The following is a 13,772-nucleotide window of genomic DNA, read 5'->3' as shown; positions in this document are numbered from 1 at the left end:
TGTTGGATGTGGAAATAATAATTAAACAGATAAAATTAACATTAGAGTGATTTTTTTACCAGTCAGTCTCAGATCTGATCACATTAACACATCACTCAGTGTTTTCATCTCTTACAGTACCTGTTTCTTAGTCCTCTCTTCTTTAGCTGGTATAGTATCATGTTGTTTGTGCTTCCCCACCATACACAGAAGACATATACAGAGCTGATCAGTTTTACAGTAAATCTCTAAAAGTTTCTCATGTTGAGGACAGATCATCTGCTGAAGTCGTCCAGTGGCGTCTATCAGATTGTGTTTCTTGCCTTTGAAGAATTTCTCATGTTGTTCAAGATGATTTTGACAGTAAGAGTTCAGACACACCAGACAGGACTTGACAGCTTTGTGTTTTCTCTCAGTACAGACGTCACACTTCACATCTCCAGCTTCAGCATAACTGAGAGAAGGTCGATCAGTCTGGAGTTTTGTCTTCTTCAGTATCTCCACCATCTGGGCAAACACAACATTTTTATTTAAATCAGGTCTTGTATTGAAGGTCTGTCTGCATTGAGGGCAGCTGTAGTCTCTCTTCTGATCATCTTGATCCCAGCAGTCTGTAATACAGCTCATACAGTAACTGTGTCCACAGGGAATGGTCACTGGATCCTTCAGTAGATCCAGACAGATTGAACAGATGAACTGATCCTGATCCACTGAAATACTGGCTTCTGCCATTTCACCGTATTTACTTACAGAAAGAAAGACAAAACAAACAACAGCCCAACAGTTTCAGTTTCTCTGAACTCAGAGTATTTCCTGGTTGTGTTTATGAAACGTGTGCAAACAGTCGTGTCAGTCATATAATACACAAGTCCACTAGATGTCAGTCTCATACAGAAAGTCACAGTCTCGAGTAGCCAAACCTTTGTGAAAATGCTCTGCCATAAATGCATAAATATGAGTGAAATTTTGTGGTGAAATCAGAGAATAACAGATCAAATCTCTCTGATGTGTGTCACTAAACTAATTCAACATCCAATCCAGTGTGAGTGTTTGTCCTCTAGTAGTGAGATATTTACACATTCAATTCACATTTGGATGGGAAAAAAGTAAATAGAAGTTTAAACTACAGATAATTGAATATACACATTTTTAAATGAATGCATTAATGTTCAATTTATTTATAAAGCACATACAACAGGTACAACAGAAGTTGACCAAAGTGCTGTACATAAAATAATAATAATAATAATAATAATAAAATAATAAAACAAACATTAATAAAAGCTTAAAATAAAAGACAATAAGAATACACAGCTGCTATACCCCTCGTTTGGTCTATGATAAAATACTTAAGGCCCAACATCAAAAATACGTAATAAAACACTAAAACCTTCAATGCAAAGGAAAAGTTATAAAACCCATCTCTCTAATTACACTGGCCATAGATAAAGCTATCTATTACCACCACCAATCATACGCAATCAAATGCCACAGTAAATAAATAAGATTTTAATTTACGCTTAAATTCATTAAGAGAGGAACACTCACGAACATACTGTGGAAGGTTATTCCACAACTTAGGGGCGGCAACAGCAAATGAGTGGTCCCCCCGCATCTTCCTGTGGGCCCGCTGAATTATTAACAGGTTTGATGAATCAGATTGTAAAGCCCTTCTAGGTTTCTGCACCTGAATTAGATCCACTAGGTATTTTGGAGCAGTACAATGTAGTGTTTTAAAAACAAATAATAAAATCTTAAACTCAATTCTAAAAGGGACCGGCAGCCAAGGTAATTCTCGTAGAACTGGTGTAATATGTTCATATTTCTGCGTGCCTGTTAGAAGTGTAGCGGCCGCATTTTGAACTAATTGTAATCTCTCTAGGTTTTTTTGTCTAACACCATAATAAAGGGAATTGCCATAATCTAACCTAAAATAAACACATGTACCATCTTTTCCATATCATTCCGTGATATAAAAGGCTTTATTATAGATATCTGTCTCAACTGAAAAAAAAAACATATACAATGAAAATAAAACTGGAGCTAAAATGGAACCTTGAGGAATACCTCAGAGCAGAGTCGTATAATAACAGAGGCTGCGTCCGAAAACTCTAAATTGCTGCCTTCTGAGGCAGCTTTCCAAGGCAGCAAGGCATCAAGGCATGTCCGAATTCAATGTTTGGTTTACTTCCTGTCTCCTGAGATACCTATGCGTGGACGTACATTAAGAATGTGATTGGTCGAGTCCGGTCGAGTTAGAAAAAATAAAATGGCGGCCAAGGACGCGACTGGACCACCAATTTAGTGTAAATAAAGGTAGATTTTCACTTTTTACACCTTTTAATTGCATTTCTAGCGAGAAATTAGTATTGTAGTTTTCAAATATGTGATTAGTTATCACAAAGGCGCTCTCTGTTTAAATTTCAAGCACGCTGCCTTTGAAGTGTGTCCGAAAGTCTTTCTCTGAGCTACCTTCATGCCTCCGAAGTCATTTCCTCATGAGGCAGCGAGGCAACGAGTCACTGCCTTGAGTTTTCGGACGCAGCAAGAGTTACGAAACGCTTTGATCTCGCTGCCGCGCGGTCACGTGATTCATGTAACGTTCTACAGTTCCAATCCAAGCAGGGCTGTCAATCTGTTTGCATAGGTTTTCAGCTATTTTAGGTAAATATTAGCTTGTAATGTGAATTGATCACTATACTTACTATGTTTATAACGTTTTTTACTAGGGAGTGATGGAAAGTACAGTAAATCAGTTAATACAGATAAACAGTTAATGGTGACCCAAAGATAACTGTGGTTATCTATACCAACTACAGCAACACAGTTTATCTTTTATTTTTGTAGCAAAAATATGGCCATATAAATGGCTATCAATCTGCTAAAACCATAATTCCTACACTTTTACTATATTATAATCACAAAAAAGATCGCCAACGCGGTTATTTGTAACAGTGAAGCATAACAGAAACACACTAAATTCATATTTAATTGTATTTATAGTTCACATTAAATGTTAATATAATTATACATGATTTTCGAGGATACATCACTCGTATTACTTACCAAACACAATGACACACATAGCAGCATTGTGAAGCAGTGTGACTTTCTTATAAGGCATTTAGCTTGTCGCTGTTGCCCCCTAGTGTTACTCGTAATATATAAAAAAGATAAGTATAAAGTAGATGGCCACCAGTAATAAAATATTAAACCATTAAATCTATATTATTCACACATTATACACAACTCATTAAAATATAAAAAAATTACTAGTTATTATTAACGATAATCATTACCTACAGCAGAGTTCATAAAATATCACTGTTGACTATATTCATAAAATGTCTGAAAAGGTAAAGAGAAACGGTAATTTCATCGATTTACCAGCAGGTGCCATTGAAATGAATGGGCTTCAGTGCTGCGTTTGTAACTATGCGTCACTCCATGACACGCTGTTACTTCCGCATTCCATTCTTACAACGGACGTCCATGTGAGTGTCGTAACTCTATTATTATACGACTCTGCCTCAGAGTAATGGCGCTGACGAGGACATACATTCTCTCATCTTCACAGAGAAAGTTCTATTTTGAAGGTGGGACTTAATCCACTTCAAAGCATTTCCCCGGATCCCTACACAATTTTCCAAACGGGAGAGCAAAATTTTGTGGTCTATTGTGTCAAATGCTGCTGAGAGATCTGACAGCAGGAGTAGGTTTACATCATCAGCGTCCCTAGCCATTAAAATGTCATTAAAAACGTTCAAATTAAAAACGGTTCAAAGCTAAATAACTCAGTAACAGGTGTATCCGAAGGCACATATGAACTATGCTGAATATTCTTTCGTATGTCTGCTATACGCTCGACAAAAAAATTCAAGAGGCTTTCACAAAACTCAAGAGATATATCCTCAGACACTTCTATTTTAGGATTCAAAAAAATCATTAATTGTTGAGAAAAGTACCTAGGGTTGTGAGGTTTTTCTGGATAATCTCAGAGAAATGTTGTGATCTGGCCGCTTTCATAGCCCGTTGAAAAACCCCCAAAGAATCTATAAGCATTTCTTATGAAATTTGGAGTTTATCTTTCTTCCATTTGAGTTCACGATTTAACATGGTCATTGTACCACCGAGCAGATTTATTTTTCCTACACACCAGCCTCAAAGGAACAGCATCATTTAATGCTTCCTAAATTAACAGATTAAAATTGTTGTAGGATTAAAAATATAGGAATTTTTTACTTCGTCACCACTCCCATTTCCATACTGTACCATCTGCATTCCTGTGTTTACTGATAGTGATCACAGACTATTGTCACAGCTGTTCATTCAAAACAGTGGGGGTTAAAGGTGTGGTCTTCTGATTGGTCAGTTTAAATGGATGATGTTAGGTTTAGTCACATGGTCAAGGGAAAGAGAATATAGGTCTTGGTTTTAATGAGATCTGGGCTGCGTTCCCCGCAACCTTCTTAGCTCTACGTCGTTCTTAAGTTGTACCTTAAGCTGTACCTTATCGTTAATACGTGTTTCCCGAAACGTTCTTAGTTACGTATCACTTCTGTAAGTCGTTCGTTCGGAAGGTTGGTCTGGAGCACTCTTAGCTTTACCTTATCCCACTTGACTCCGCTAGGGGCCATGACTGTGATAAAAGCTTGTGTAGATTGCAGTCTATATAACTAAATATCTGTTTAAAAAAAGTTGAAGTACACTCCGTGTTAAATTTTTTATTTATTTAAAGAATAAAACATTCACATAATTAGACATTATTACACTGATGGTTGTTAGATTTTTAATATTTTTTTCTAAAGGAACATCAGCTGTGAACTATTATTACAGGCTAAAGAAACTATTAAAAAAAGATTTTGGGTGGAGGAGTTGGTGAAACTATGGCAGGCAGCTATACAGCGAATCTTACTATTTTATTTGTGCATTTCATATCCGTTAAATCTTTAGTTTACCGGCTATTTTAGCTGCAAATAAAACAAATCAAGTTAAAAAAAATTGCATGCCACACGGGAGCACATTCATCACGAAATCATAATTGTTGATTTTCCTAAATATTATTATTGATGTTAATTCGACTTTGCATCGAAGTTTTTTTAATGTTTTATAACTTTGAGGCAACTGCATGCCATATTCTTTATAAACATTAAAAAGAAAATGCTCCACTTGATAATTGCTTGTATAAGGTCAACAAATTTTCCATATTAAAACTAATCAAAGCTTAAACCTAAAACAATCATACTATATATTTATATATCATATAATATATATTTTATGTTATATTTAAGGTTAACAGACAGGCGCGGCTCCAGAAATGCGTCCATTAAGCGTTATCCGCATTGTAAACGCGCTGCTTGCGCAGTGTCCAAACACATAAACGCGTGAACTAATGAACAACAATTTGTTTTTCTATATTTTAAGTGTAATGCCAAGCCAGGTGACTTGCACGACCCACCTTATTTCCCTGTGCAGCGCATTTATTGGGAACCCCTAATATAAATTATCCTTTAAAGTGAAGGAATAATGGATGCATTGAAGCACTTTATGCATTATACTTTTGGACATGAAGTTGCGAGTTTTGCATGGGTTTGATATAAAATAAAATATATGTCACCGGGTGACTATGATAGGGCGGAACCAAAAGTGGCGGAGAAAGGTTCCGCCTGGAGATGGTTTCCGCCCGGGCCCGATTTTTAATCAGTTTTGCTTCCTGGTTTCCCTGCCAACGCTGATGACGAGGGAATGAGCAGCAGGTGTGGCAAATTAAATGGAGCAACCTGTGATTGGAGGTGAGGGTGAAGGCAAGCCATATAAAAAGGGCCAAGGACGCACAAAGAGGGAGGTTGGTTTTCGGGTGGGAGTCCCCTTATGCCTTGGGCAAATGCAAACACACGCCCCGTCCCTGGAGGAGCCGAAGGGTGCCGTTGATCCGCTAAAAACACTTATGGTGTAAGGAAAGAGTGCGGCTGCCAGAAGAGGCGAGAAGGACGGGGCTGTGGAACTAATTAAAGGGACACTACACCGGTGCTGGTGGTATACTTTGTGTATGCTGTGTTGCTGCTTTGCAGACGGACCACGCTGGTCGGATCGCTCTCCTGGGGAAGAGAGGAAGAGACAATCAGCTGACGAAGGAATATTGTGGAGTTTCAGTGAGAAAGAGTGGACACAGAGCCATCAAGAGCGCAGTGAACAGACGTTATTGGCAACAAAGCATGAGTAACCGCTGTGGTACTTATCTATACATAACTTGTATGAAGAGTTGTCCTGGTGTGTGCTTTTTGTGTTTCTTGAGGTCCCTGGCCCCACTGGAGAGGAAAGCGTGGGTGAGCCGCGGGTTGACCGGAAGCACGGACGAAGCACCGTTCACCAGTAAGCCAGTGGCCCTGTGGGAAAAAGGAAGTGCAGGTGAGCCAGGGGAGTGATAACCAACACGCCGGGCCTGTGAATATCACACATCTCTCCCTCATTTGTGATCCAGTTGTTGCCCAACCATCCTCTCGAGGTCGTCGTAGTCAGGTGGCAAGGACGATCTAAAATTCACGTGAAATTGTATAAGAGTGCTGTGGGTGAGTTTCACTGATTGATGGTGTTTACGCTTTACTTGCTGTGTGTATGCTGTGCTTGTAGCGTTCAAACTGCCGAGCCTCCGACGAGTCACGAGATGACGACATCCGTTGTGGCCTGAGTCCTACAGAGAGAGAGAAAACCAAGCCCTGTGCCCGGGGTGTGACAACGAGAGCTTCGTTTGTACACAGAACGGACAGTGGTAAAACACAGTGAGTAGTATCAAGTGTGTACCATGCGGATTGTGGGTCGTAACGGTGTGTGTACTGACCTCTTCAACAGAAGCTTGTGGTGAACGGAGCCCCGACGAAAGTTCGCCCCAGCTCGTGACCCCGGTCGTGGAAGAAGGAGGGGGAGTTTGGGAAGCGTTCGGCTCCGGTCATCGGACCCACTAGTCCCTACGACGCCCGGACAGCCAAACTGGAGGGGCGAAGGAATACGGTACACTGACACTGTAGCGAAATCCACTGTATATAGCAACTACCTACCTGAACCAGTGAAGCTCTGTGTGGGAACGAGGATCCCCCGGCACTGTGAGTAACGTAACCTGTGAAATAAACCTGTTCTGTGCTTATAGCAACTACCTACCTGAAACCAGTGAAGCTTTGTGTGGGAACGAGGATCCCCCGGCACTGTGAGTAACGCAACCTGTGAAATAAACCTGTTCTGTGCTTATAGCAACTACCTACCTGAACCAGTGAAGCTCTGTGTGGGAACGAGGATCCCCCGGCACTGTGAGTAACGCAACCTGTGAAATAACCCTGTTCTGTGCTTATAGCAACTACCTACCTGCACCAGTGAAGCTTTGTGTGGGAACGAGGATCCCCCGGCACTGTGAGTAATGCAACCTGTGAAATAGACCTGTGCTGTTCTTATAGTAACTACCTACCTGAACCAGTGAAGCTCTGTGTGGGAACGAGGATCCCCCGGCATTGTGAGTAACGCCACCTGTGAACTAAACCTGTACTGTGCTTATAGCAACTACCTACCTGCACCAGTGAAGCTTTGTGTGGGAACGAGGATCCCCCGGCACTGTGAGTAATGCAACCTGTGAAATAAACCTGTGCTGTGCTTATAGCAACTACCTACCTGAACCAGTGAAGCTCTGTGTGGGAACGAGGATCCCCCGGCATTGTGAGTAACGCCACCTGTGAACTAAACCTGTACTGTGCTTATAGCAACTACCTACCTGAACCAGTGAAGCTCTGTGTGGGAACGAGGATCCCCCGGCACTGTGAGTAATGCAACCTGTGAAATAAACCTGTGCTGTGCTTATAGCAACTACCTACCTGCATCAGTGAAGCTCTGTGTGGGAACGAGGATCCCCCAGTACTGTGAGTAGCAAAGGAGTACTTACCCTGGTCTGACTGTGTTTGATTCTGCCTCCAGGAGAAGCGGAGCGCGCCACGGATTGCTGGGCCAGAGCCCCGGTCCCCAGTCTTTTCCCCAAGTGGCCCTGGAGGCAAAGAAGAGCCACATTAGTTTTAAATTCCCTTTTTTCCCTTCCCCCTTTTCCCTTTTTTAAATATTTAATAAAGTTTATTTTAATTATAGTACACTGGTCTGTCTGGTCATTGGGGTGGTCTTGGGAACCTCCTCGAGGTGGAAGAACTGAGAGGGGTGTGACCTTTAGTTTATTCGGGTCCGCCCCCGGCCGTGACATATACAAGGTTTATATTTAGTTGTTTGCAATTTGAAATATTTTTACCAGATATTCCTAATAAATGTAACTTGAACTATTTCTGAAATGTTTCTTTAATAAATAACACCGCTCTCTCATTACGCAGCGAAGTACCTATTACATAAAGTGAACAATTGATTGTCGAGCAATCGATATCAACCTATTCAGCACCATCGCCATGGACAGCACCTGGTAACGTCGTACGTAAGAAAGTATACCTTAAGAAACCCGCTAAGGTACAGTTCAGGAAACACGCCTAGAAAAGGTAAACCTGTAGTTAAGGTTTAACTTAAGAGTCTTCGTAGCGCGCTAAGAGACAACGTTGTTGGGAAACGCAGCCCAGGGCTTTTGCCTTTTGGCATTGGCCATTTGCTTTCTGCCCTCTGCTTTTCTTCTTTACCTGAGTTCTTGGGTTTAGGCCTTTAGGCCTAGATTACAGTTCTTAATGGTCATTCTCTTTCTTCTAAATGTGGCAGGGTAGTTAGATCCTCCCTGTAGTGACGTCCCGCAGGGAGGTGTGTATAAATGGCTGTTTTGTGCGGGCCGGATGTGCGTCATCTGTTCTGTGCCTGCGCTCTTCCCGTTTACCGGCATTCAACAGAGGTCTGTGGTTAACACACAGCTGTGTGTCTATTCTAGCACTGCTTGTGTCATTGTGGGGGCTTTGTGTACGCTGTAGAGGTAAGCATTTTTAGCTTTAGCGTTCGGCTCTATCTAATACCGAATTATGGTATGGTAACACTAGTGCTTGTGTCATTTATAGCCTACTGTAAACAACCGTTACGCGCGGTCTGGCTCGTTACACTGCCTAGTTCCAGGTATGTAAGATTTAATATATTACCAGAGGTTTTAGGTGATGTGGTGTGGGGGTCAGCTATGTTTATCTTTACTGCAGCATTCCCGTGTGTTTACCGTTTGAGTTGGGACATCCAATATATGCTGTTTGGCATCTCCATCTCTATCCCGTGGATACTGACGTCAGCTTTGCTTTTGGTGTGGCAAGCGGCTGCGTTATTTGGTATGTGCGTTTATATTTCCGATTGCTGTTCATAAACTATAATTAGTTTACTAATCATCTTATATTATCTGTTAGGGCTAAGACTGTGCGTGCTGCATTCCCCTACTACATATAGAAGCACGCTGCTGTTTTGTTCCTGCTGGATTTGCTTTCGTTTCTTTTTCTTTATATTTTTGCTGTGTGTTTTCATCATTTTGTCCTGGGTGATTTAGCGCGGCCCGATTTTGGAGTTGTTGGTTAAAACCTGCTCCTACTGTGACTGTATTTAAAGATCTTTTCCTCGTACGTTGGGAAATAACGAGTTCGAGGGCCGCGCTCATTCAGATTATCTATTTCTTCATTTTTCCTTTGTGGTATTTCTCATTTTGGACTGATTCAGAATGCTGAGATTTTCTCTTGGACATTGTTGTCTTTAAATTTCTTTTCCTTTTCCTTTTGTGTTATTATCTAGCTGTTTAAGCTAGAATTTATTTCTTTTCTTTATGTTGGAAGGGTTTCTTTTGCTCCCCTGCATTTAAAAAGTTTTCATTGATTAATTTCTATTGATTTGATTTATTTTGTTTTGTATCACAATTACAGGAGCTGTGTGTCCGACGGCAGTGAGGCTTTCCTTCACCGTGTGCTGTGTTATGCTGTGTGAGCACCACTGATAAAATCACGGGTATTGGAGTGAGTGTGTGTGTGCGTGTGTGCACTTAGTGTGATTCTCCTCTTTGCTCCCTCTCTTAGCCCATCTGATGCCAATAGGCTACAGCTCTGAATTAAATGTAGGGCTGCAGCTATCGATTCTTTTTGTAATCGATTAATCTAGCACTGAATCGATCGATTAATCGAGTAATCGGATAAAATGTTTGTGTGTGTTTTTAAACAACCAAAACAAATAATGCATAACGAAAATGACATGGCTGTAAAATGTTAAAGCATTTGGCTTTTATTTCTAAAACAAAACAGAGGTATTGGCATTTGGCTGCAAAAAATAGCCTATTTATTTCCATTTTTACCCATTTAGTGTTTATAAGTGCCAGTGCCAACAATTAAGCACTTTAATTTATTAATATGCACAACAGGTTTCATGCTGTAATCTAGCCCTTACATCAAAGTAAATATCTGGTTAATGTACATTTCTACACCTGCAGCATTTACCATTACTAACAAATAATATATAATTTCTGGGTTGAGCCTATTTGCTCTAGTAACAACCTGTGTGTGTGCGCGCACGTGCACACACACACACAGACACACACACACACATGCACGCGTGCTGCGCGTGAGGAAGAGTGACACCCCAGTCAGACGTTCAGTTGCTTCATTGCATTTTGGTACGGCAGAAATACATACATTCATTTTCAATAGAACGCTGCATTGGGTTTGCATCACTTGCATTGCGGTGAATTTTAGGTTAAGAATCCGTTCGAAAAATCACGTCCCGCTCTATACAGTGAATGCATGCAGCTGAAATTATTTTTGCGTGGCTACATAAAAGTTTAAGCATATGTGATGCATTACGCGATCGGTCTGACTCACGTGAGAGAGAGAGACAAGGGTGCATGCATGTGTGTGAAGGGGTTCTTTTTTAAGCTTCTCTCTTGCAATTGACCGTGAATACGTTTAGTACTTAAAAACATCAAAGCTAAACATCATATCTAGTCAAACCGCATAACGACATCGCTACAAATACAGTATGGGATTAAAATCAGCGGAAGCTACGTTACCTTGTTTCAGAGACGCTTGGTGACACACCAGTGGATGTGTTTCATTCCTGCAAGCCATCCGTTTTCATTTCAGATGCTGAATGTAATGTAATGATAAGAATAATGATCCCAAACTTTAGACTTTCTCTCTCTCTGCCGTTTATGGACATATTTACTCTCCGCCATCGCGCCAACTAAATTCAAAATGTATCACGTGCTATGATGTACTTCCTGAACATTGAACAACGGTCCGTGTGAATCAGATCTCGGCGCGTGTAGTGCGCGTCATAGGAATTTAACGAGGCTTCGAGGCAGAATTTTTGCCTCGAGAAATTTTTTGAATCGAGTTAATCGAGTAACTCGATGAATCGTTGCAGCCCTAATTAAATGTGAATCCTTATTGTGGATTGTGATTTCCAGCTTTAGTAATTGGCTGGGTGACTACTTTTATTTCTGCATTTTTAAACTTTTGTACAAATAAACAAATTCTATTTTGCTACCCACGTCTCTTGCTCACTTTGTTCAGTAGAATGAACCTGTGTTCCTTATAACATTTTTAAGTGAACTGTGATTCCCTGGTATAGTCCCAGGGTATCTTTTGAGTGTTGAATATTGCTGTAAAAAGACCACTTCGCCACATTTTGGCGTAGTCGGCAGGGTTCTCACTAAATTGAGCAGAGACGTGGGTGAATATTACTTCACCAGCTGGTATTGCCATTATTTGCTTTTCTTTTTATTTCACAGGAACAAGACAGCAGCGTAGACTCTTTGAAGGGTCTCTTTTGCCATCTCCCCTGATTGTGTTTCAGGTCTAAATTTTCTTTCTGCCCCGCCTTGCTTGGTGGTAAGTGTTTTACTAAAAGTTAGCTATGGCAGAAGAATTACAAGAACTTCGGGATCTCGTGGCCCAATTAAGAGCTGATAATGAAAGACTTAGACAAGAACAGACTCAAATTGTTATTCCAGGTCCCAGTACAGCTCCTATTTCTACCACCTTACCCTCTGGTGCACAGCAATCTGCTGGTGCAAGTGCCCCATCTACTGAGCGATTTGTGTTTGTTCCCCGAGATAGGAAGTGCCCAAAGTTTAGCGGGAGACCCGGTATTACCATAAATGAATGGGTAGAGGAGGCCCAAGCCTGTATGCGGGTTCGCCATTTGTCTAGAGCTGATCAAGCATTGTTTCTTTTTGATCATTTAGAGGGAGAAGCTCGGGATGAGATCAGGTATCGGTCTGAGACAGAGAGGGGGGACCCAGATAAGATAATTCAGGCCTTAAAGGAATTGTATGGGTGTTCTTTGTCATATGTAGCATTGCAACAGGCATTTTTCTCCAGGAGGCAGCAGGAAGGAGAAACACTTTTAGAGTTCTCTATTGCATTGATGGGCCTCTTGGAGGGGGTAAAACAGCAGTCGCCGCATGCCATACCAAATGCAGAAGCTTTATTGCGTGACCAGTTTGTCGAGCATGTGCTCAATATTGGTCTTCGTCGGGAACTAAAACAATTAGTCCGCCGTGACCCTACCTCTTCCCTCTTAGATGTTCGTAGCGAGGCAATGCGCTGGGAGCGGGAGGGAATGCCTGGGGGTGCGAGAGGGCGAAGTCAGTCTGTACCAGTGGCCTATGGGGTCCAGTATGCCATACAGGGCGAGTCGCAGGCAGTTCGTTTGAGCTCCCCTCCCAAGTCGGAGCTAGCAGAGTTACGGGAAATGTTGAAGGCACAACAAGAACAGTTAAACCAACTTACCCAAGGTTTCGCTCGCTTGCAGGTCCCTAATTCATATAGCCGGTCCCCACGTCACAGTAATATAGTATGTCGGAGGTGCCAACGTTCTGGCCATTTTGCCCGAGAGTGTGATGGAGAACGTGTTCTCCCTCGCGCTCCAGCAGTGGGTACATCTTCGACTGGGGCTAGGCAGTTTCGATCTTCACAGCCGTCGGAAAACTAATCCCCACCGGGCTGCGGAGTCACAGCGCGGATGGGGAGTCATTTGGCTCAAATGTTGTAAACCGTCTAAATTCTGTCTCTCGTTTGGTGTCCTCCTGCCCTCATCTTAATGTGCTCATCGGTGGTGTTCAAGTGCCATGTTTAGTGGATACCGGTTCCATGGTGTCCACAATCACCGAGAGTTGCTTTCACCAGTATTTTGAACCATGGGGGCAGGAGCGTCTTAGGTCTTGTCAATGGTTGCAACTTACCGCGGCGAATGGTCTTGCGATTCTTTATATCGGGTATATGGAGCTCGATGTCGAACTTTGTGGTAAAGTAGTACCGGAGTGTGGAGTGCTGGTTGTCCGAGATCCTCCTGGTGGTGCCGGTGGACATGTCCCGGGTGTTCTGGGGATGAATGTCCTGGGCCGGTGCTACCAGGAACTTTTTGGACAACACGGTACATCCCTTTTTGACTTATCGGCGGTGTCACAGGCCCCTAGCTCCGTCACAAAGGCATTACAACATTGTAGTAAGGTTAGTGTCCAGACCTCTGTTGATCGTGTTGGGGGGTTACGGTGCGGGGGCAGGGTGTGTGTCACATTCCAGGTGGTACCATGAAGTTGGTAGCTGCAACCTGCTCAGAACATTATGCTTCCGGTCCCGTGCTGTTTGAGCCTCCAGATGCAGGCTTACCTGCTGGTTTGTTGGCCTCCCCCGCACTGGTTCAAGTGACCCGGGGCACGGTGTATATCCCGGTTGTGAACGTGGGTACCACTGAGGTGATTCTTTACCCCAGGACGTCTTTAGGCACATTGAGTGGTGTCTTTGTCATTAGTTTGCCAGAAGGTATTACTGAAGTAAGGTCCTTAACTGCTACTGTAGGCTCCCATAGTTCCTTGGTCC

General features: G+C 42.3%; 1 protein-coding gene and 1 long non-coding RNA gene across 2 annotated transcripts in view; one reads left to right on the top strand and one right to left on the bottom strand.

The window, feature by feature from the left end:
• LOC129443119 (tripartite motif-containing protein 16-like) overlaps positions 1–2,035 on the bottom strand; it is a 56,303-nt gene extending 54,268 nt beyond the window's left edge. The window contains exon 1 of the mRNA XM_073864510.1: positions 121–2,035. Within this exon, the coding sequence (XP_073720611.1) occupies positions 121–711 (591 nt within the window). The 5' untranslated portion in view covers positions 712–2,035. The remainder of the gene's footprint in view (positions 1–120) is intronic.
• Positions 2,036–8,754: 6,719 nt separating this feature from the next.
• Positions 8,755–9,954, top strand: LOC141362397 (uncharacterized). Its single transcript, XR_012368224.1, has 3 exons — positions 8,755–8,908; positions 8,991–9,045; positions 9,123–9,954. It is a non-coding gene; the product is annotated as an uncharacterized lncRNA (long non-coding RNA).
• Positions 9,955–13,772: the final 3,818 nt, after the last annotated feature.

The sequence above is a fragment of the Misgurnus anguillicaudatus genome, unplaced genomic scaffold, assembly GCF_027580225.2.
Source record: "Misgurnus anguillicaudatus unplaced genomic scaffold, ASM2758022v2 HiC_scaffold_26, whole genome shotgun sequence".
Classification (NCBI taxonomy): Eukaryota; Metazoa; Chordata; class Actinopteri; order Cypriniformes; family Cobitidae; genus Misgurnus; species Misgurnus anguillicaudatus.
The sequence above is the reverse complement of the archived record's forward strand: the minus strand, read 5'-3'. Positions and strand labels throughout refer to the sequence as shown.